Genomic DNA, 24,033 nt, shown 5'->3' on the forward strand with positions numbered 1-24,033 from the left:
AAAGCCAAGAGGGAAGGTGAGGGTCCCAGGTGAAATGGAAAATTGAGCCAGGGAAAGGAGCACAGGGCAGACTTGCTGCTGGTCTTGCCCCCAGCAAGCTGGAAATAGATCAGAGGCGCAACTCAAGGCCTGAGCTTCTTCCCTGGGGCTCCGTCTCCAGGAGCCCCTGCTCCACACCTGGACCCTGACATGCCCAATGTGACCAAAGAGCATCCTTTTCACCCAGCACTGCAATAATTACTGGGAAACCACTTTCTTTAAATGTTGCCCTCCAATTTGGAGTTCTCTGAAGTCTACTTCTATTTTTCTGTTAGCAACAAAAACATCAGCACATAATACCTACTAGTGGCGTCCTTAAAAAATTGAAGCTTTCTTCATTGAGAAAAATCACTTGTGCTTACTTTTTGACTTTGCAGCTAAATTGTCCTTTTACTCTTTTATGCCTTGTGATGCTTTACAGAAGTGTGAAGGGAATGAAATATTCTCTTATCTTTGGAATTCATTAAATGATAGGTCATGAAAAGGAGAGCGAAAATGTGTACTCTTACTGCCATCATTTGCGTGACATGGTTTCAAAACTTATATAGCCACTTAATTCATGAGAGGAAAGTACAGTTTGGTTCGGAAATTGTCTTCTGCCCTGGTTATGAGTTTACTTTGTTTAAACCTAATTGAAAACAGATGAGAGAGAAAACCAGCATGTTTCCGGGATTATCTAGTGTGTGGGGATGAATGCAAGGCTCTTCAGTAAGAGGGGTGTGACTCCATATGCTGACTGTGACTCCTCTAAACGTAATACTGACTGCTTCTTAGGCTCCTCAGTGATAAGATTAATACAGAGTCTCAAGTAAGAAAGCCTAGTACAAATCGACAGTTAACTTAATACTGGTCTACTGTGACTAGAGTGAGAAACATTTCAGCAGGCTCTCAGAACAATGAGACTAGATATCCACTTGTCCCAGGGAGTGAACATTTTAAGAAGAAATGAGAAGATGCATTATTAAATGTTTGGTGTTTTTTTTACTCACCAGAAATTCCTCGGACTCACCAGGAGTATGAATCCAGTCTGACCTTGAAAATGTTCCTGTTTCAGTTTGTAAATTTTTACTCGTCCTGCTTCTATGTTGCTTTCTTTAAAGGGAAGTTTGTGGGCTATCCTGGAAAGTACACATATTTGTTTAATGTGTGGAGAAGCGAAGAGGTAAGAACTCTCCTGAGACGTGAGGTTGTGGTCTCAATAATTCAGTGTTAGCTAAGAGGTCTGTGGTTTCAATAACTCACCCTTAACTAAATACATTTTTTTGTGTGCTGAGCACAAACTTTCAAGTTATTCAAGTTGCAAAAAAAGTATAAGATACTGTGTCCACTGAGACTATTGGTCTTAGAATCCTGTCATCTGATAGTCCAGGTCCTTTTGGGCAACAAGTTATTTTGTGCTTATTGTTGTCAGCAAAATATGAGCTGTGAAATGGAATAAGTGATTTCTATGTTCCAGGAGGCTTCCTGCAAAGGAAGAATGATCTCTTTCTCTAAGTATAGTAGTAAGGGCTCCACCATGGATAAGTGTTAGACCAGATCAGTGGTTTCCAAATCTGACTGTGCATCCAAATCACACAGAGAAATAACCACTTCCAGCCCTAATCCAGACAAAGATGCAGAACTTTCTAAGAATGATATCCAGAAATCTTATATTAACACATTTCCACAGTTTAAACTAAGGCAGCTAGCCTGGTACTGGTTGTGATCATGCTTGGAGTATTGAACAAAATACCCCTTTATGTCCATTTCAACCCAATCTGCAGATTCTGATTTCTGGTTTAGGATTTCTTTTGTTGCAGAAGTCCCATCTTTTATCTTTCACATCTTTTTTCTCTCCTCGCTTCTGACTAGTGTGATCCCGGAGGCTGTCTAATAGAATTAACAACCCAGTTGACCATCATAATGACTGGGAAACAGATCTTTGGAAACATTCAAGAAGCCGTTTATCCGTATGTATGACTTAGAAGTTTTTGCTTGACTTAAGTTAACCATGAGAGATTTCCTCTGGAAGGAAATGAAATTCTTCAGTTATCATGGTGCCTTTGTTAGCAAATGTTTAAGTCAATAACAAAAAAAACCTTCATATTTAATCAACAGTCAAATTCATTAAGGTAACACAGGCTTTTAAATATGCTTCTCTATGCTTGAGTGAAGTTAAGAGAGAGGTAATATCCCCCTCTCCTGGGAAGATTTCACTAGGATATGTAAATAATTATATCCTCTGTATATTATTCTACATGTGGCATATTCTCAAGATAATACAAAAATTGAACTCTGTACAAGTATCCATTTTTTATAGATACATTTAGTACAAAAATTGGTTATGAATGGAATACTCATCCATAAAAGGTTTGTTCTCTGTTCTAAAAGTATAGCAATAATGAATACATTATAAAAAGAGAAAGCCAGAATGAAAGTTGAGCTCTAGTATCAGATGAAAAGAGAATCATAAACCCCTGTAATCTTGCAAGGCTCCTAGTTAAGATGTGACAGTGTCAGGTTTACTTAGCGCCTGTGGTCGAGTGGGATAAAGTGCGACATTAGGGACAGGTGACTGGCCAGTTTAACTACAGGGATTGGCAAAAGTAGGTTTACAATTGTCCATATAGAAAATAATACAATAATAAATAATAATACAAGAATAAACTGGTTTCATCTACTCACTACTATAAGCCTATATTTGCACACCCATGTATATTTTAACGGAGGGACTAGGTTTGTTTTCACTTATTCATGAAAGAAGGTTGAAAACACCCTCTCCTTTGCCCCCCTACCCATTTCCATATTGTTCCTGGGGTTTCTTTCATGTACTGACAAAGGAGGAGCACAGGCTTATCTTTTCAAATAGTATTTGATAGTGGCATTCCTAATATTACCACAGAGAAATAATTCCAAACTGTTATTTTTAAGTCCTAGCTCTAGATTGAGAACCTGGAGGGCATAATAGAGATATCCCCTAAACCAAACACAACAGGGAGAATCAATACACACAGAGAAGAGAGACAGACAGGCGAGTAAAAGAAAAAAAAAAGTAAAATTAAGCTTACAAACCAAAATTCTGAAACTTATGGTGAGAGGTAATGCTACCAACCAAGGCTGCTAACAAAATCAGTTTTTAGAAAGTGAACTCACATTAGCTAGAAGATTCTGGCAAAGACTTTAGTTGAATTAGAAAATTTTCACATTGTATAGTGTAACAGACAACAGGACTAAAGAAATGAAAGTGACAGGAGGTATTAATACTGTTCTGAAGAAGAAGAAATGTCATCTATACTGTCAACATATTTCTTGCTAAATAGCATTAGATACAAATGATTTTAATTTATTGTGTTTACATAGATTCTAGTGTTGCCCCGAATGCATCCCCCTCCTCCATATTCCCTTCAACATCTCCCTTGACCCCCTCCCCATTAGCGCCCTCCCCCCTTCCCTTCAGGTTTAATGAAAATAATGTTTACCTTAGCTTTCTAGAACCAGTTTATTGTATAAAGTGCAGATGAAACTATGGCATTTTAAAGGTAAAAGAAATGAGTTTACATTGAACCTCATTCCAGTGAGTCCTGAACCTCATTGGGATTGGAAGAATATTGAAAGATGTAATGTAATTGAGCAAGAAGAGAACACAAAATCAAAGTGTGGGATGCAAGGAACATTGGTCAGTAGAAAAACCATTAGTTCCAGAAGAATGAAGTATTGTGGTATGAACCTAAAATATATGCTGAACACTATAAATCTTGATGGGAAAAAAATGTTGTCCTTATAAATGGAGAGAAACATTATGTTCATAGACTGGAAGACTCAGCATAGTAAAGATGAAAAATATCCCCCAAATTGATATATAGATTTGTTATTCCAATCACAATAGCAAGATTTTGTAGATATGGACAAGCAGATTCTAAAATTTATAAGGAAGGCAAAGGAGCTAGAACAGCCAAAACAATTCTCATAAAGAATAAAATTGGAAAAATTATACTACTTGATTTTAAAAGTTATGGGATTGGTGAAGGGATATATATAATATATATGTCAGTGAAACAACGCAGAGACTGTAGAGATAAATCCATACAAATATAGCCGTTCTGTTTTTGATAGAGGTGCAAGAACAATTTATTGAACAAAGAGCAGTCCTTTTAACTGGTGCTGGAACAATTGGATGTCCATATGCAAAATAATGCAACTTGATGTAAATCTTATACCTCATTCAAAAATTAACTCAAAACAGTCATGATGATAAACTATATTTAAGAAAGCAAGGAACTGATTATTATGAAGTTCAAGATAATGGTTACTGTGTGGGGACTGAGGAATTTATAATTGGAAAGAAGTCCATAGAAGCCCTTCTGGGAATCCTGGAAAAATTCTTTCTCTTGAACTGAGTGGCCTCCTTTTTTGTGTGACTTTAGTCCCATATATGTCCATCTGATATTGTCTCAGAATACTCAGTGTTCTGTTACCTTTTGAACATTCTCTTACCTGTTTGTGTTTTAGTTTGGATATAAACAGTATACAAGTGTTCCTTTTTAAAAATTTTATTTAGAAAATTAAATTTAATGAAATGACATTGATCAATAAGAGTAGATAGGTTTCAGGGAAACATTTCCATAGCATTTGAACTGTTGATTATGTTGTGTACCCATCACCTGAAGTCAAATCCTTCTCCATCACGGTATATCTGCCCCTCTTTATTCACTTCTCCCTACCCACTGCCCCCACAACCGCCTCACCCTGGTAACTACTTCACTTCTATCTATGTCTGTGAGTTTCATTTTCATATCCCACCTATGTGTGAAATCATATAGTTCTTAGCTTTTTCTGGTTTACTTATTTCACTCAGTATAATGTTCTCAAGGTCCATCCATGTTGTCATCAATGTCACTATGTCATCATTTATTATGGCTGAGTAGTATTCCATTGTATATATGTACCACATCTTCTTTATCCAATCCTCTATTGAGGGACACTGGTTGTTTTCATGTCTTGGCCACTGTGAATAGTGCTACAACGAACATGGGGGTGCATGTGTCTTTCTGTACCAATGTTTTTGAGTTTGGGGGTTATATATCCAGTAGAGGGATTGCCAGGTCATATGGTAATTCTATTCTTAATTTTTTGAGGAACCAACATACTTTCTTCCATAATGGTTGTACTAATTTGCATTCCTACCAACAGTGAATGAGGGTTCCTTTTTCTCTACAGCCTCTCCAACACATGTTATTACCTGTCTTCTGGATAACAGCCAATATAACAGCTGTGAAGTGGTATCTCATTGTAGTTTTGATTTGCATTTTGTGAATTGCTAGTGAAGATGAGCATCTTTTCATATATCTCTTGGCCATTTGTATGTTTTCTTGGGAGAAGTGTCTGTTCGGGTCTTCTGCTCATTTTTTAATTGGAATGTTTGCTTGTTTATTGCTGAACTTTGTGAGCTCTTTATATTTTTTGGATTTTTTTTTTAGGTGAGAGGAAGAGAGATAGTGAGTCAGACTTCCACATGCACCCCAACCGGGATCTATCCAGCAACCTTATCTGGGGCTGATACTTGAGTACTGAGCTATTTTTAGCACCTGAGGATGATAGACTCCAATGGAGCTATCCTCAGCATGTAGGGCCACACCTGAGCCAGTCAAACTACTGGCTGTGGGAGGGGAAGAGGAAGAGAAGGTGGAGAGGGAGAGGGTAAGGGAGAGGGAAAGAAACAGATGGTCTCTCTGCTTATATGCCCTGACTGGGAATCAAACTGAGAATGTCCATACACTGGGCTGACAGTCTATCCACTGAGCCACTGGCCAGGGCCTGTATTTTGGATAGTGACTCCTTATTGAAGGTGTTATTTTGTAAATAATATCTCCCATTTGGTTGGCTGCCCTTTGTTTTGTTATTGGTTTCTTTTACTGTGCAGAAGATTTTAGTTTGATATAGTCCCATTCATTTATTTTTTCCTGTACTTCCCTTGCCTTTGGGCTCAAATTCATAAAATACTCTCTATAGCCAAGGTCTGTAAGTTTAGTACCTATGTTTTCTTCTGTGTAATTTATTGTTTCAGATCTTATATTTAGGCCTTTGAGGCATCTTCTGTGTGTGTGTGTGTATTTCTCTGAGGTGAGAAGTGGGGGAGGCAGAGAGACAGACTCCCACATGAGCCCGACCAGGATCCACCCAGTATGCCCACTAGGAGGCGATGCTCTGCCCATCTGGGGTGTTGCTCCATTGCAACTGGAGTCATTCTAGCCTGAGGTGGAGGCCATGGAGCCATCCTTGGCGCCAGGGCCAACTTTGCTCCAGTGGAGCCTTGGCTGTAGGAGGGGAAGAGAGAAATAGAGAGGAAGGAGAAGGGGAAGGGTGGAGAAGCAGATGAGCAGTTCTCCTGTGTGCCCTGGCCAGTAATCGAACCCAGACTTACACACGCCGGGATGATGCTCTAGCACTGTGCCAAATGGCCAGGGCCAAGGCATCTTTTTTAAAATTATGTTTTATACCTGTGTTTTGTAGGTATATAGAAATAAAATATATTCATATACTCTACTAGTTAATTCTAATAATTTTTGTCTTAACTCCATTTGGATTTTCTATACAATCAAAACATTAATAATTATAGATTATGCCTTTGTTTTCCATTTCTTTGCCTTTTTTTTTTTTTTTTCATCTTACTGTGCTGGCTAAGATCTCCAGTAGAGTCTTGAATGTGATCATGTGCTCCCTTATTTTATTCTTGATTCTAAAGGGAATGCTTCTAACTTTCCCCTATTAAGAATAATATTCACCCACAACTTTGGTAGATGCTTTTGATCAGATTGAGGTAATTTTCTTCTTTTTCCACCTTCTGTCATAAATAGATGCTTTTAATATATCGGGTGTATTTTTCTGCAACAATTGACATGATTTTATGTTTTCCTCTTAAATCTGTTGATGTGTTCTAGTACATTGATTTTCTAATAAAATTTTAAAAACTGTTTCTTAAAGTAATCCAACCATATCATATTGTTATTTTTTATATACTATGGAATTTAGATAGGTAATATTTTGTTTAAGATTATTGCATTTATTTCCATGTGTTAGATAAGTCTGGGTTTTTTTTGTCATGCATTTTCTATTGTAACCAATTTCTCATTTCCTTGAGTGTCCTTAGTATCGTGACAACATACAGTTAGTGAATTAAAGAGAAACAACAGTTCTGTAGTAATCCTCTCCTCCACGTGCTCTTTAACAGAACTGTATCTGTGTAAAATATATTCCTATTGGGAGATTTAGAGTGTTCATATTTTCTTAATCACCCCAATAAATATTTTTTTACTTTGGCTTGTGTTATAAAAAGAACATCAGATTTTGTTTGTACTTTATCTCTCCTCGCTCTTTGGTCTTAAGTAACTTAACCTTTCTTACTGCCATTTTCTATATCTAACCCTCTGATTCTGTAACCCTTTTTAAAAACTCTATTTCATGTATTTATTTTTATCACTTCCACACTTCCAACAGCTTGGCTCTGAATTGGTGGAGACGCCGAAAAGCTCGAACCAACTCTGAAAAGCTGTATAGTCGATGGGAGCAGGATCATGACCTTGAAACTTTTGGAAATCTTGGACTATTCTATGAATACTTAGAAACAGGTAATATTCAACTACTTGCCATGAAACATGGAGTAAGGCTGAGTAAAATAAGTGTTTTTCCCAGCTCTTAGTATTTCTTCTTGGTTTGGACATAGTAGGTGTTCAATAAGTCATTGGACAGTAGATGAGAAGGTAGATGGATATATAGAGAAAAGACTGGTTCAAAATTGACTACCCATCAAATAGAATGTAGAATTAAGTTAGTTTCAAAACACCAATCTTATATTTTTCTATCATATGAATGTTAATATTGAGTGAAATAAAATAAGAATCACTTATTAATACCTGTCTCAAATTAGTGTACATAGCTATTTTCCTTTGTTTGCCTCAGTGACAGCTCAGAGAGAGAATAATTTGAAACCATTTCCAGCAACTGATGTATATTTAGTGTTTCCTTTATTTCATGCTTAGAAGGCTAAAAGCAGTTATTCAAGGGAAACCTAAATTGAGCATAATAAATGCATAAAATATTCTAAGCATTGACCAAAGAAGACATCTTAAGGTGAAATTTTAGGAGAGAGAATAGTGGTAGCTACTTGTATAGTCTACTCACAGTGTTTGCTTCTGGTGACATTTCTCTGCCCCTCTGGTGAAACTAGGACAATTTTTAAACTTATTCTTAAGGACCATTAAGTTATGGTGGAATGAATGAAATGGTCTGAAATTGTTACTGATTTGCCACTGTACTACATACCTATGCTACCTGGATTAAAGTAGATATATTTAAGACAAATAGAAGTCTTTTTGTATAACTGCCTATAAAATTAGGTAGCCCTTGCTTGATGCAGTGATAAGGCTGTAGTTTTTAGTTGTATAAGTTTCAGATGAATTTGTGTATAAATGTACTAGACTATCACTGAAATTAAAATATGAAATCAGGGTTTAAAAAGATCAACTACCATTTATTGAGACAGGACTACGTTAATTTATTCTGGATATTTTACATACATTACACTGGGGAACAAAATTTTTGTTGCATCCACAAAAACACTTGTTCTTACCTAATTCCAGTGTGCTGATCTCAAATCTGACATTAATTTTCTCTGTAAGCTACAGGGTTTTTGCAATTCAAGATCTTAAGTTTTTATCTTACTGTAAAATTTTCAACATTTAGTTTAACATAATGAAGTAGAATGTCTTCTTGGGCATCAGCTTTGTGAAAATATAATAATTTATATAATGCAGTAAATACACTAATACACTAAAAGATATGATTGCATCAGAATTTGTCTACAATTTCAAAACAACATATTAAAACACTTATTTTAATCATAATATTTGTACAGAACTTAAATTCTATTCAGGCAAAAATTTGCACTTGTAGCTCTTGCATTTGAGGACAATCACGTTTGATGCTCCAGCAACAGTCTGCTCATCACTGACAGCTCCAAGATTTTCAAAAAACTTATCAAGGTGACTGTGCAGGAAGTGACTCTTAACGCTCATGTTACATCCAATGTCGTGGAAACCAACAGCATCCTTTGAACCAAAAGTTCATAGTTTTCTGCTTTTTTGTTGCCAAGAAAGTTCTTTGTAACTGCCACAAAAGACTGCCATGCTGCTTTCTCCTCCTTATTCATCTTCCTGGCAAATTCTTCATCACGTATGAGGTTTTGAATTTGAGGTCCATTGAATACACCTGCTTTTATCTTTTCTCAAAAGACAAGGCAGGAAAAGCAGAAATAATATGTTGAAACATTCACTTTCTCTATTCAAAGTCTGAACAAACTGCTTTATTAAGCCAAGTGTGATGTGAAGTGGGGGAAAAATGATCCTATCTCGATTAACTACAGGTTCATTCACAATATTTTGCATCCTACTTCCAGAGCTTCACGTTTTGGCCACTCCTTCTGTGTCCACTGTTTCTCCCAAGCTCGGCTGTCCCACAAACACAGAAAACAAGGATACTTCGTGAAACTGCTCTGTTGTCCTAGCAGGAAATTTACCATTTTAAGATCCACACAAGTGATCTAGTTATGCTCTTCATACTTTAGAAAGTTGAGGACAATTTTTGTATCATTATAATCTTCTCACAGATTAGTTGAATAACCAATTGGAACCACTGCATAAACATGACCGTTTTGTAGAACACATTTCTGACTCTGTTTAGAACTGTCAAGAAATAGCCGCCATTCTCTTGTACTGTAAGTGGTAACACCTAGCTGGCTGAGAAGACTACTGATATCATGACAGTAAACAAAGTGTTTGTCTTTGGGAAAAAAGTCCACAAAAATTTGTTCACGCTTCCTGAAATGGGATATGTTAGCTCTCCAGTGAAGTACATTCTTTTCTTGAAGCCTGGAGGCTAATAACTCAGCTGCTTTCTTTGATAGGCCCAAATCTCTTACCAAGTCATTCAATTCAGGTTGGCTAAACTGCTGAGGGGCTAATAACTGCTTGGCATCAGAAGACCCTTTAGATTCTACAACCATTTCCTTATGCATCTTATCAAAATACACTTGATCACCATGTTCACTTTCTCCGTCCTTAGAAGAAATAAAGTCATTGAAAACTGGAACCGAGAGTGTCTCAGAGTGTGGGATAGGTCGTATTGGTGAAGGAATATTAGTATATGCGATCATATGCCTTTTTTTCTTGCCGATGTCTTTTGTACAGATCAGAAAGAAATAACAGTCACTGCTGTGGTCCTTAGGTTCACGCCAAACCATGGGAATACCAAAAGGCATTCCTTTGCATTTTCCTTTTGTCCAGTCATGAAGCATTTCCTCACAATTATGACACACAATATGAGGAGCCCAATTCTTGTCTTGATCACCAAGGGGAACTTGAAATAGGCAATAATGCATGAGTCACAAATGATGAAATATTGTACCTTTGATGTTGAAGTGTGTAACAGCCACATATATGACAGAAGGTGTCAGGACTATTCTTACATTTACACCTACTCGAAGAAGCCATGATTCAATCTTAAAACAAAATAAGAGGATGTTTTTATCAGATAATAATTTTTACATTTAAAAACAACTATAATTATGTAAAAGTGATGTTTAAAACATTAATTGCCTTGTGGTTATGTTCAATCCAAGAGTCGTTGCCCTTTAACTCCAATTTAAAAACCAATGCATGCCATTAACTGTAACAAAAAGAAATTAAAATTGCATAAAAACTAGAGCATGCACCAAAAAATGGATTTCAGATTTGGAAACAGCAATGCAGCAGTATATAGAAACAGTTCTAAAACCTCATGCAACAGAAAATGATAAAGTTGTTCCCCAGTGTTATCTCTAATCTTGAAACATTTATAGAGTAGTCACTATTCACTTCATTTTATTTTAGATGATACTGAAATGCGGGTAGGTTAGTTAACTTCCTATGAGTCTCAAAGATTTTAGGTGAAGATCTATAGAATTTGAGCATGGGAAATTTAAGCTGTTTCTACATACTACTTCCTCTTCATTTCTTATTGCTTGGGTTAATAGAGAAGGCAGGAAATGAGTCTATTTGTACTAGATGACAAGGCTGATTTTTTATGAGAAAATTTTAAAAGAAAAGTGGAAATCCAGAAATACTCAAGATTCACCTAAAAACAGAAGACTAGTGGAAGATTCTTTCCTTTTTTTTTGTTTAATGGAAAGCCATTGCCATATCTCCTATTATTTTTTTGTTTTCACTCAGGTGGGAAGCCCCATAAGACTGCCGGTTGCATGGATTATTTTATTCTAGGCATTGCTGGAAACAAACAAACAAAAAACAATACAAAAATGGGGAGAAAAGCCAGTTTACACAGGTGTTAAGTCTAAATGAAGAGAGTAGAATTTATTTAGAAAGATGTCAAGATATCACAAAGGATTAGGATTTTAACAAATACATACTTCATTCTAGAAAATGTATATTTCCTCTGCCCACATATAATTTATATATATTTGATGCTTTAGATCAGTGGTAGTCAACCTGGTCCCTACTGCCCACTAGTGGGCGTTCCACCTTTTATGGTGGGCAGTAGCGGAGCAACCAAAGTATAAATAAAAAGATAGATTTAACTATAGTAAGTTGTCTTAGAAAGATTTATTCTACAAAACTTAGTGAAAATCCGACATAAAGTACTTGATAAGTAATTATTATTGTATGCTTTAACTTGCTGTAACTCTACTTTATAAATTTTATAAATTAAAGTTACTTCCCTACCTTATAAATCACCATTATTGTGGAACCTGGGGCAGTTAGAAAATTTTACTACTAACAGAAGTGGGTGGTAGGTATAAAAAGGTTGACTACCCCTGCTTTAGATGATTCAGTTTCTGGTTTCTTCTCAAGTATCTTGTTTTTCACTGCCTACTTATCTATTAATCTAATCTTAAATAATGCATTCATTCATAAGGCTTATAGTTGAGTACTTTTATATACCCAGCTCATACTGGCTATTAGAAGCATTCACAATGAATCAGACATTATTCCTGATCTCAAAAAGTACTCAGATTAGCAGGACAAAAAACTTGATTACTGCAATACTGTGACAGTACCAGCATAATAAAGGCTAGATTAGCATAGATCTAAACATAGACTATAATAAAAGGCTATGTTTTAACAAGAATATTTTATCTAACAAGAAGAGATACTTTCTGTATGTATGCAGATCTCAAAAGAAACCGCAAGGACTGAAATGACCTATGCATGCTCTGTTTCTCCTTCCTGTTTTAGCAAGCAGAAAGTCACTATATTTCCGTGGGGAGGAAGTGGGCAAATGGAAAGAGACCTGGGCTATTTTGCAGGTGTAGATATTTCCAAAGTGCAGGAAGTGGACAGAGTGTTCCCTCTTTTCCCTTCTACAATAATGAGTTCACAATTTCTTTTTTTTCCTACAGTTATCCAATTTGGATTTGTTACATTATTTGTGGCCTCTTTTCCTTTGGCTCCTCTTCTTGCTTTGTTGAATAATATTTTAGAGATTCGAGTGGATGCCTGGAAACTTACCACTCAGTACAGGAGGCCTGTGGCTGCTAAAGCTCATTGCATAGGTGTTTGGCAAGACATTCTCTATGGAATGGCTGTCCTTTCTGTTGCAAGTAATGTAAGTGGACCCGTTTCAGTGGGGTGACTTTGTCTTTTGTTTTCTTGGAGATGGGGCAACATGAGTGATGCTTAACTCAATCTTTATTTGTGCTGACTTCATCATGGTGACAGTCCATTAAGATAAAATACTCCTCAGCTTTTATGCACTGAAAAACTTAGAGATTTCTGTGACATGGAAATATTTATTAAAAATACAAGGAAAGGTGTAAAATTACTCTTAGTAAAATACCACAGTACAGTTTCATATAGCATGTGACAAAGTAACATATTTCCCATGTATAAGACACACCTTTTTTTGAAAAATTTGGGATCTAAAAACTGGGTGTGCTTTATATAAAGGTTGTAGTTTTTCACTTGCATTTGACAGTGATGAGCAGTTGTATAAAATTTATGATGAATAAAACTTGAATTCAATAACTTTATGTAATACAATTTTTTTTTTTCAAATTTCAGGCCTCAAAATTAAGATGCGTCTTATACATGGGAAAATATAGTAGACAGGAAACAAATCATGGTATAAAGGATTTGAATAATACAATTAAATCTTGATTATACATAAAGTTATAAACTACAGCCAGAGAATGCACTCCATTCACACTGAGGAAAACTGTAGAGCTAATCAATATAAAGAAGTAAGAGAGTTATCAAAGCTATAAACTGGAATAATCAAATTAGAAAACAAACAAAAAGCAATGTAATTGGTAATAAATCAAGAATTAGCTTGTTTAAAAGACAAATATAAGCAAAACTCTGAAAATCTCAAATAAGAAAGAGTTACAACATGCAAGTGAGAAAATTGAGAGACGGTATGTACATCTCTATTTCAATAAATTTTAGAATCTATTGGAAATTATTACATTTTTAGAAAATGAGAACTGCCAAAATTTATTCAGTGATAGAAAACCTGAATGGACCAGTAACTGTCAAAGTAATATTCAAAAGTTTTTAAAAATCTGCCACTAAATTTGTAGCTGTCAGAGCCAGGTGGTTTTTTGGGGTTTTTTTTTTTTTTTTTTAAACATTTTTAAAATGGCATCAATGAGATTATCTTTTTTTTATTATTATTATTATTTATTCATTTTTTAGAGGAGAGAGAGAGAGAGAAGGGGGGAGGAGCAGGAAGCTTCAACTCCCATATGTGCCTTGACCGGGCAAGCCCAGGGTTTTTGAACCAGCGACCTCAGTATTCCAGATCGATGCTTTTATCCACTGTGCCACCACAGGCCAGGCTGGGTTTTTTTTCTGAAGTTGGAAACGGGGAGGCAGTCAGACAGACTCCTGCATGCGCCCAACCGGGATCCACCTGGCATGCCCACCAGGGGGCGATGTTCTGCCCATCTGGGACGTCACTCTGTTGCAACCGGAGCCATTCTAGCGCCTGAGGCAAAGGCCATGGAGCCATCCTCAGCACCTGGGCCAACTTTGCTCCAATGGAGCCTTGGCTGCGGGAGGGGAAGAGAGAGACAGAGAGGAAGGAGAGGGGGAGGGGTGGAGAAGCAGATGGGCGCTTCTCCTGTGTGCCCTGGTTGGGAATCGAACCCGGGACTCCTGCACGCCAGGCCGACGCTCTACCACTGAGCCAATCGGCCAGGGCCTGAGCCAGGTGATTTTAAATGGACTTACCTACTAGAAAGGAAACATGCTATTTATACTATTTAGTGCTTAGGAAAAGATGGGAAATACCATTTCTATGAAATAAAATACTGAAATTAATTGCACTAAACTGTGGGAGATTTACCAGCTCATGGACTTTTATCTCTTTATTCCCTCCCTCTTGACCTCCTACATACCTACACACACACACACAGACAGCACATGTAACAGAGTTATACAAATCAAAACAATTTTTTTTTCCTGAAGTAAGAAGTAGGAAGGCAGAGAGACCAACTCCTGCATGCACCCAACCCGGCATGCCTACTAGGGGGCAATGTTCTGTCCATCTGGGGTGTTGCTCCATTGCAATGGGAGCCATTCTAGCACGTAAGACCAAGGCCACGGAGCCATCCCCAGCACCGGGGCCAACTTTGCTCCAATGGAGCCTTGGCTGTGGGAGGGAAAGAGAGAGAGAGAAAGGAGAGAAGAAAAGGTAGAGAAGCAAATGGGTGCTTCTCCTCTGTGCCCTGGCCAGTAATTGAACCCAGGACTTCCACATGCCGGGCCAACATGCTACCACTGAGCCAACCAGCTAGGCCCCAAATCAGATATTTTTAAAACTAGATTGTTAGTTCATGATCTTCTTGCTTTGTCCTTTAGGCTTTTATTGTTGCATTTACATCGGACATCATTCCTCGTTTAGTTTACTACTATGCCTACTCAGTAAATGCCACTGAACCTTTGAAAGGATATGTCAATAACAGCCTGTCAACATTCCTGATAGCTGACTTACCAAACAACACTGCACCGATGGGAAAACGAGACTGGACCACTTGCAGGTTTCCTCTTTTTTCTTTGGCTTTAATTTAGCCCTTTAAATGTATTTCTTAAGTTCTGTATTTCCTTCATGCCTTACAATGTAAAGGGCTTACTTTACATTGCGGGACAAATGAAGTGTATCAATTCTAGAATTCACACAGTACACAATTCTGATTTGGAAATGTATAATGCCCCAAAGTAAGAGAATATTATGGATGAATATAATGTCCATTTTTAATTGCTTTTAATTTCCTGAATTTACTGGAAAGAATTCTCACCAACAAATGCCCCTTGATTCCAAGTTGTATTATCTATAGCTTATCCAGTGTAAGTATATTATATGTTATTTTAATCTACTTGAACTTAATTATATGTCCTCAAAAAAGACAGAGTGAAAAAGAAATAAAAATATGATTAATTTACCATTTATTTCACTTAAAGGCTTTCATGTAGTGAGTGTGAAATTGAATTCATAAACCTGTCCTTTCCACACTTAGTGTCTTATCTCATGTACTGTGAGGATCTTTTTGCTCTAGGATTTAAGTATATATAATCTGTATATAGTTATTTTCTTATATTTTAGTAAATAGATAGATAGACCATCAAGGTCCCTTAACTTAAATCTTAAACCAATTGCTTTATCTTGGATTTTTTTTTTCAGAGACAGAGAGAGAGATAGAGAGATAGACAGGGACAGACAAACAGGAACAGAGAGAGATGAGAAGCATCAATCATCAGTTTTTCATTGCGAGACCTTAGTTGTTCATTGGTTGCTTTCTCATATCTTCCTTGACCGTGGGGCTATAGCAGACCAAGTAACCCCTTGCTTGAGCCAGCAACCTTGAGTCCAAGCTAGTGAGCTTTTTTTGCTCAAACCAGATGAGCCTACATTCAAGCTGGCAACCTCGGGGTCTTGAACCTGGGTCCTCTGCATCTCAGTCTGACGCTCTATCCACTGCGCCACCACCTGGTCAGGCTTTATCTTGGATTTCAACAAAGAAACAGCAGCATGTTGTAACACAGAAGGACAGAAGCATTGTTATATTTTATATTTGCATCTAGAGGAATCCTAGCATGTCAAGAGCATGGATACTTGTGTCACGTTTCTTGATGCTATCACTGGATTTAACTTTGAAGGACATCTGTCTAGCAAATTTGTAGAAAACAATGAGTTTACACAGTTGAGCATTAAGAACACTCCAAAAGGACAGTGAGGAAGAAAGAAAAATAAAGGAGTGTCAGATAAGCCAAGAGAAAATAGAATTTCAAGAAAATAGAAATAGTCAACAATGTCAAGTTTTTTTCTTGAAAGATCAAAAAGGATAAGGATTAAAATGCTTTTTTAAGAATTTACTAGCAGGAGACAGTTGGTTTCACTCAGGTGATGGGCAGCACTAACTGTGTTAGGGTAGGAAGAAAGGGAGTGGAGATGGCAGAATCTGTCTTGAAAGGCAGGAGAGAAGCATCCCTTGTGTCTCCTGCTACATCCATACTGGACATAGGCGATATCAGGCCATGGTTTTTATTATATAAGGAAGATAAATGTTTCATGTCAGCAATGTTCTTACTGTGACTTTTGAGGTCAACTAAAAGGGTCTCTTAAGAGTAAACAGAATGTATGTTAGGTCCCTCTATTTGAAGCCATAGCTGATTTTTTGCATTTCTCTTTCAGGTATAAAGATTACAGATATCCTCCTGATCATGAACTTAAATACTTTCATAATATGCAGTTCTGGCATGTTCTTGCTGCCAAGATGACCTTCATCATAGTTATAGAGGTAAGCCTTTTTTAACATTCACTTCGGGTAATCAGTTTGCTCCTTTTAGTCATATATTTCTAAAGGTATCTGCTCAGCAGAAGATTAGCATTATCTAAATAAATTGTTTTTGATGTATTTGTTGTCATAAAAAGCAACTTAGGGATATTTTCAGTAAAATGATTGCCTATTATCCACTTACTGTTGTTGAAGATATTAAGGTTATAGAAAAGAAAAAAATATGACCACATCCCTTGAGGGTGAGGAAAAGGGTAGAGAACTCCCTGAACTTACTGTATACCTATTATGTATTGCTTCCAAGGGCTATAATAAGGCCTTATAAGTTATTCACCCTTGAAAAATTAATCTGAGACTTAGCAAAAGGTATTTGGTTAAAAGATAATCAGCTAATATTAAACCTGGGTTTTAATGAAGATGTCTAACTCCTAAGCCTCTATTTGTCCACCATATTATGTTACTCCCTTGTGGAATTTCTAGCACAATTATAGATGTAAGGCATGCCATAAAAAAAGAGCCAATACAGAGTTGTTACTTGACTAAGCTGTAAAATGAGTCCTACCAATCATAAGACGTGAAAGCCAGTAAAGGAGAGATGGATCAGTGTAAGGTATTTTCCCCTCTACAGTAAGCCCAATATGGAAGTCTAACACACACACAAAGTCTAATCAGTTTTTCATTATTTTATTTTTATCCATGTAAGTAATTTAAAAGTCATATAATTTTACATGCTCAAAAAAGAGAGCAGTCTTCTGTAATATTTCGCCACATGTTTTTCCTCTCTCTGTCTCCCTCAGTTCCTTATGAACTTATCACTTTCACCCCCACATTACATCACCTTTGCAGTCTGGTAAATTGCACCAGGAATCTTTTGATTTTTTTGTTTTTGTTTATTCATTATTATTGTCTTTTTTTAATCATCCTAGGCTCTGACTCACCATCTTTCTGGAACTTCTCTTCACCTTCTCTTGTATTAAATACTCTATTTTCTGCAATCTATATTTCTCCCATTTTGGGATTACTAGCTTCTTTTAATGAAGCACATCTTTCAGTAATTTGTCGAAGAAAATTATGGGCCATCAGTTTTTGAAAACTTGCATATTCAAAACTTATTTTCCTTTCTTATAGATGATTGATTGGCATGCAATTCAGGATTGAAAGTCATTTTTCCTGAAAATTTTCAGCCAACTTTATTTAGGTATTCCTGGAATTTTTGAAGACATTGCTCTATTTTCTGTCAGCTTCCAGTGTTGTCGTAAAATTCAGTGCCATTCTGATTCCCCAGTCCTGATGACCTTTTTATATGTCAGTAGCCTTTGAGAATTCTCTCAATAGTCCTTCTTTCATGAAATTTCACGAGACAGTTTTTTTATATTGGATCATATTTATGGTTCTGGACATTGACTATACCCTGTATTCAAGTTGAGAAAATTTCCTTGTCTTTTTTCTTTGATAATTTCCTTCTTTTCTCTGTTCTTTCTGGGACTTCTGTTCAGATGTTACATTTTCTGTTTTGAAATTTTTTTTTTGTTTTGTTTTGTTTTTGTATTTTTCTGAAGCTGGAAACGGGGAGAGACAGTCAGACTCCCGCATGTGCCTGACCGGGATCCACCCGGCACGCCCACCAGGGGTGAGGCTCTGCCCACCAGGGGGCGATGCTCTGCCCCTCCGGGGCGTCGCTCTGCCACGACCAGAGCCACTCTAGCACCTGGGGCAGAGGCCAAGGAGCCATCCCCAGCGCCTGGGCCATCTCTGCTCCAATGGAGCCTTGGCTGCGGGAGGGGAAGAGAGAGACAGAGAGGAAGGAGGGGGTGGGGGTGGAGAAGCAAATGGGCGCTTCTCCTATGTGCCCTGGCCGGAAATCGAACCCGGGTCCCCCCCGCACGCCAGGCCGACGCTCTACCGCTGAGCCAACCGGCCAGGGACTTCTGTTTTGAAATTTTACTTATCAATTTTTCTTTTCTATAAATAGATGGATTTATATCTTTGTATTTTTATCCTGCTATTCTTTTGCTCTGTTCATCATTCTGTTTCCTCTTAGTTCTTGTTTTTGTCTTTCAACCTTTCTCTTTTATGTTAGATACTTGCTTGCATATTTGGTGGTTCTTGATGATCTGCTCGTATTTCAGAGTGAAGCCAGGAGAGCTGACTATAAACTTTGTGTGCATACATGAGGGATGTCGCTTGGTGGATTGTGTGGTAATACAGGAAGGAGACCTTTCCGTTTGAGACCTACAAAGTTTTGATAGCTGTAGTTCTAATTTCATAGAGTTATTGTCCGCAGAGAAAAGTCCTCCAACCTGTCTGTGGAGCAGTTTCATGGCCACCTACATTCTGACAGCTGAGCAAGGCAGAAGGGACTAGGGATCTCAGAATTCAATATGTGGAATTTCACCTGTTTCCCTGTTTCCAGTGGCACCCTGTCATTATCTCTGGTGTCTCTCAGTCCACAGCTTTCTGTTTTCATTTCAGCTGCTTCCAAGGTGAGGTCAGAGAGAAGTAATACGTGGATATAGATGAGAAAGAGGTTCTGGAAATTCAACAGCTCCTTATACAAATTTTTAACTAAATCTGGTTTCCAACTCCTCCCACACTGATACCTTCAAAGGCCTTAGTACTTTCTTCCCTGAGCTTTTTTCATGAACTAAAACAAAACTGGCTTTTGTCTTACTGGTTCCTACCCTGACCATGTCACCAGTTCCAGGGTTAAGTGCCAGCTTTAATTACTCTGGAGCCTGTTATCTCTGTGCCCTCCCATTTTGTCTTTGTAAGTTATATCACTTTTTTAATTTATTTTAAAATATTCTATTAGGTTTTCAGGAAGGTGCATAGATAGAGCATATTCAGTAACCGTGTTAAACTTCAATTTCTGTATGACATATTTTAGAATATATTTATTTGTTTACTGTTGGCCTTTGTAGGAAGTTTCAGCACAGAAACGTTTTATTTTCCTTGTACTTCCTGAATTGAACACAGTTTATTGAATGAATGAATGATTGGTAAGAACTTCCTGCTGAACATTTGACGATTCTATCAGTATTTTGGATTTTTTTTTTCTGTTTTCTCTAGCACGTTGTGTTTTTAGTTAAATTTTTGTTGGCCTGGATGATCCCTGATGTTCCAAAAGATGTTGTGGAGAGAATCAAGCGAGAAAAGCTAATGACGGTGAAGATTCTCCATGACTTTGAGCTTAAAAAATTGAAAGAGGACTTAAGAATTGGTTCTACTGAATTTGCCAAGGAATTCATGATTCAGGAAAACAAAGTACAGCTGGCCAAATCCACAATCTAGTCAACAAAATGAGTAAGCAGCTGGTTGCCTGTCTAGCTTCACACTTTTCCTGGGTTAGAGCCAGAGGCCATGTGTTCATGTTACCCCTTCTTCTTCTTTCTCTCTTTTTTAAAAAAACTCCATGTAAAAGCACTTTTACATACTTTTATAGAGGCCAACTTTGTCTGCTCCACTGGCTGGGCTCTCCCTAGATATTTTTTTCCAGGACTCTGTAACTGCTTGTGAAAAGTACGTGTGAAATCAGAATATGGAAAATCATGGAATGTTGCAGTTGCTAATTAAACACTGGACTTGGGTTGTCCCATCACCTTCCAGTGTATCTGCACAATTTCACGGTCCTCTGCTTGATGGTTTGATATCTCTTTCCCATCAAGAAAATGTTGGGAAAAAAAGAGAAGAAGTTAAGGGGCCTAAGAGCCATGTTTATTGTGCCATTTTAGAATATGCAGATGAAAAACCAGAATCAGATGACATAAGAAAACTCACATATTAGATATATTGGGTAGATTTCATGGCAGGGGATTGTTTCTGAAATTGTCCTGTGTAAGTTAAGCTTCCATCAGAATCTCATATAGTCCTTTCAGGTAAATGCAAACATAAGTTTTCAAGAGATTGAACATTTGGGTTTCAACAAAAGACAACTCAGTTCTTTAAAGATAACAGTTTGGTAAAAGTTTTAAGACTGGATTGTCTTATCTGGAAAAGAACATTAAAAAGTTATTACATTGCTTCAGGTCTTCAAATAAATGAAAACTATTACAAAGCAGTAAATGTCTCTTCTTACCAGTTAAGGAGTGCAAGACAATGTATAATGATTAATTTTTTTACCTTAAAAAATCGTTGAATTATTTTTAAAAATTATTTGTCTTCTACAATGCCTTTTTTGCATCATGAAGTTTGGGCATTAGATATTTGTGTAAGTAGAAGCTGTTTATGAAATTTGATTTTTTTGTTTGAATCAATCTCAAATCTTTTAATGCATTTACGATCTTTTGTATTGATTCATCCCTTTATACAATGCTCAGTGCCTTGTCCCTATGCCTTTGACACGAAAATGGTATTATTGGCTGTTGATTTGATGTGATGTAACATCTCAAATGTGAACCTGCTTTGGAGAACTTACCAGGTTAACATCAGTCACAGAGTTTAACATGAAAAGTGGATCAACTAAATAAGAATGAGGTGATGGATTTGATAGCTGAGTTAAAAAAATGTTGTTGAATTATCTCTTTTGTACTTAGACCTATGATACATGTATGCTAGTTCTTATTTGTCTTTTCCTTAAAAATGCTTTGTGTGTGTAAGTATGTGTGTGTGTATGTGTATGTTTTAACATTACAGACTGAGAGATACAATTATATTATTTGACTCTCTAGTTTTAAATTATACTTCAATTTCAAAAAATAGTGTTTTTTAATTGCACACAAAAGAAGAAACTTTGTTGTAATTTTTTAAAGTAGTGTTTCATTATTTGATGCTAGTATATTTTTGTGGAATTGTCAGTATTAAGAATATGGCAGATAGTATTAACTAATGATCAATATTAAGCATTTAGATCTGAAGATTATGAATATATAAAACATGAGGCAGTTATCCCAATATTGGCAGTAATGATTTGTCATCCACTGGGTAGATTTTATGAACATTTTTTGTGTAATTTGTAACGATCTCATTATTGAAGCATTATTTCACATGTGGAGGAGTTATTCTATCTTGCTTGAGAAAACCAGTCAAGGTCACTACAAAGTAAGCCAGAGGTGCAGTATGTTTGACTTGTTAAATGAAACTCTGCATTAATATGATATTGTACACTGTGCACAGTTCATATTGCTTCCTTCCTGGGTGCTAATAAAAATAAGAATGTGGAAATTGGTTTCTTACAGCTTTTAATTTTTATGGCCTAACAGTATTTATAGAGTTAGATTGTAAGAAAATAAAGACATATTTATCTCACAAAGTAGCCTGTATATTTTAATTTTAAACCAACTCAAATGTTGGGTTACTTGGATGTATAGAGGACAAGAGAGGAAATAGTAATTTTTAAAACAAATTAATAGATTGTAGATATTTTTCTTTTAAGATATTATTGATAAATATTTTGTAATCACGTTTCAGTTTTCTACTAAGAAGTTTCTCCTAGTTTCACAGATTTTCAAATGAATAAAGTATCCATCATTTTCTTAAAAGCTTGCTAGCCCAAGTTCGAAGACTAGTCTATTCAAATAGATTTGTCTTATCTAATTAAACCTATTGTTTATTATGGGAGGGCTGAATTAAGAGCACCTGACTATCAAATGTAAGTTGGTATTTATCAGCATAGCAGATGTTGTTATCATCCAGTCAAACCCATAGTTACTTTTTCAGAAATGTTCCAGGACACATTTGAGATTTTATTTGAAATAATTTTAAGTGCAAAAGCTGAAAAATATGTAACTCTTTTCAAATGTCATCTGTAATCCTTGCCTTCTTCAGTTTTTCTTTGAACACAAGAAGCAAAATCCACTTCAAAACATTGATTTTAGAGTATTCCATCAGGAAGGGAATCTCTTAATTAAATAGAATGCTGTCTTATTTTTCTGTGTCTCATGACTCCTTCTGGATTTAACATTCTCCTTCTGTCTAAGCCATTAAGCAAGTTATCAAGGAGAAGAAGGACAGAATAAGAAGATGAAGAAGAGGAGAGGAGGGACAGAGGAAGGAGATGAAAGAGTGCCCTGCTGATGCACCTGTGCTCGTGTCCATGGGGAAAGCAGTGTCGTAAGGCGTCCTGGTGCAGCTGTAGGGGTGGTAAGAGGAAGGTCTCTTTCCTCAGCCATCTATTGAGGGGGAGAGAGAAACCAAGCAGATTTCAAGTTGGAAACTATTATATGTCAAAAGTCAAACTGACTTCAGGTGGTTCTGTAGTGTCAGAAGCAATGTGTAGCCCGCACCTTCGTTGAGTGACAACAGTGGAGGGTGAGGGATTTGCACTGCTCATTCAAAAGGGGAATCTATTGTTTTGAAAGAACTTCTCTAATAGTTGTTTTTAATCAGCAATAGTTGTTATCAAATAATGTTATTAAGGAAAATAGCATTGCAAGGAGTACCATTGGCCAGGCTTACAAGTCTGCTACCATGACTCACTATGTTTTATATTATTTTTTCTAAACAAATTACTAGTCTTCCTCTTTGTGTGTAATAATTTTAGATGTCAGTTATTCCAGCATTATGTAAAAATTTGTGGTAATAATAAAAAGTAGCATGGTTCAGTGTGCCTGAGGTAACTGCTTTCATCCCCCAATACATACAACTAGGTAATGTCTTCCTATGAGTAACTATATGCCATGCTGTTAGCCAAGAAAATAAGTCCTGCTTTCTCTCTCTTTCTTCCACTTTTTGTATGGTGTGTGCATGTACTCGTGAATGAGGAAACGGCATGCATGTATGCAGGGAAAGTTGCTCTTAAGAAAAACTCTTAGATTCACATTTCCTCAGTGAATAAAGTAGTACTTAATTTTAAACTATATTTTGACATGAACTAAGTTTGTTCTTACAAAAAATGGTGATGTAATCTTTTTAATTTGAATGTTCTAAGAGCATTTGAAGTCATTTTTTGGTTTAAGAACATTGATTTGAATTACATATAACATGTCTGTTTGCATAATTACATGTTATATTTAGAATGCAAATTCCTTGAAATAGCAGTTGGATGAAATTGGAGAAGGCGGTTGTTTTGCCTCTCTGTTTTTTCTATTTTGCTAGGTGATATAGGTGAAAAGAAAAGCCCAAAGACATCCATAGTAAGTTGAGATATTTTTTAAATTTTTTCTAGTCCTATCTTTTCCAAGAAGAAACCCACACCCGCCTTTGTTGGACTTACCTGGGCTGCTTGTGAGACAAGC

At 36.6% G+C, this 24,033-nt stretch overlaps 1 protein-coding gene across 4 annotated transcripts in view; it reads left to right on the forward strand.

The window, feature by feature from the left end:
* The window catches only part of ANO5 (anoctamin 5), a 94,948-nt gene extending 71,548 nt beyond the window's left edge, over positions 1-23,400 (forward strand). For all 4 annotated transcript variants that reach the window (XM_066251136.1, XM_066251138.1, XM_066251137.1 and 1 more), the window contains 7 exons: positions 1,032-1,201; positions 1,891-1,988; positions 7,513-7,643; positions 12,467-12,672; positions 14,928-15,106; positions 16,759-16,864; positions 19,931-23,400. In XM_066251136.1, coding sequence (XP_066107233.1) covers positions 1,032-1,201; positions 1,891-1,988; positions 7,513-7,643; positions 12,467-12,672; positions 14,928-15,106; positions 16,759-16,864; positions 19,931-20,152 — 1,112 coding nt within the window. In that variant the 3' untranslated portion in view covers positions 20,153-23,400. The remainder of the gene's footprint in view (positions 1-1,031; positions 1,202-1,890; positions 1,989-7,512; positions 7,644-12,466; positions 12,673-14,927; positions 15,107-16,758; positions 16,865-19,930) is intronic.
* The last annotated feature ends 633 nt before the right edge of the window (positions 23,401-24,033 follow it).

The sequence above is a fragment of the Saccopteryx bilineata genome, chromosome 1 (genome assembly GCF_036850765.1).
Source record: "Saccopteryx bilineata isolate mSacBil1 chromosome 1, mSacBil1_pri_phased_curated, whole genome shotgun sequence".
Classification (NCBI taxonomy): Eukaryota; Metazoa; Chordata; class Mammalia; order Chiroptera; family Emballonuridae; genus Saccopteryx; species Saccopteryx bilineata.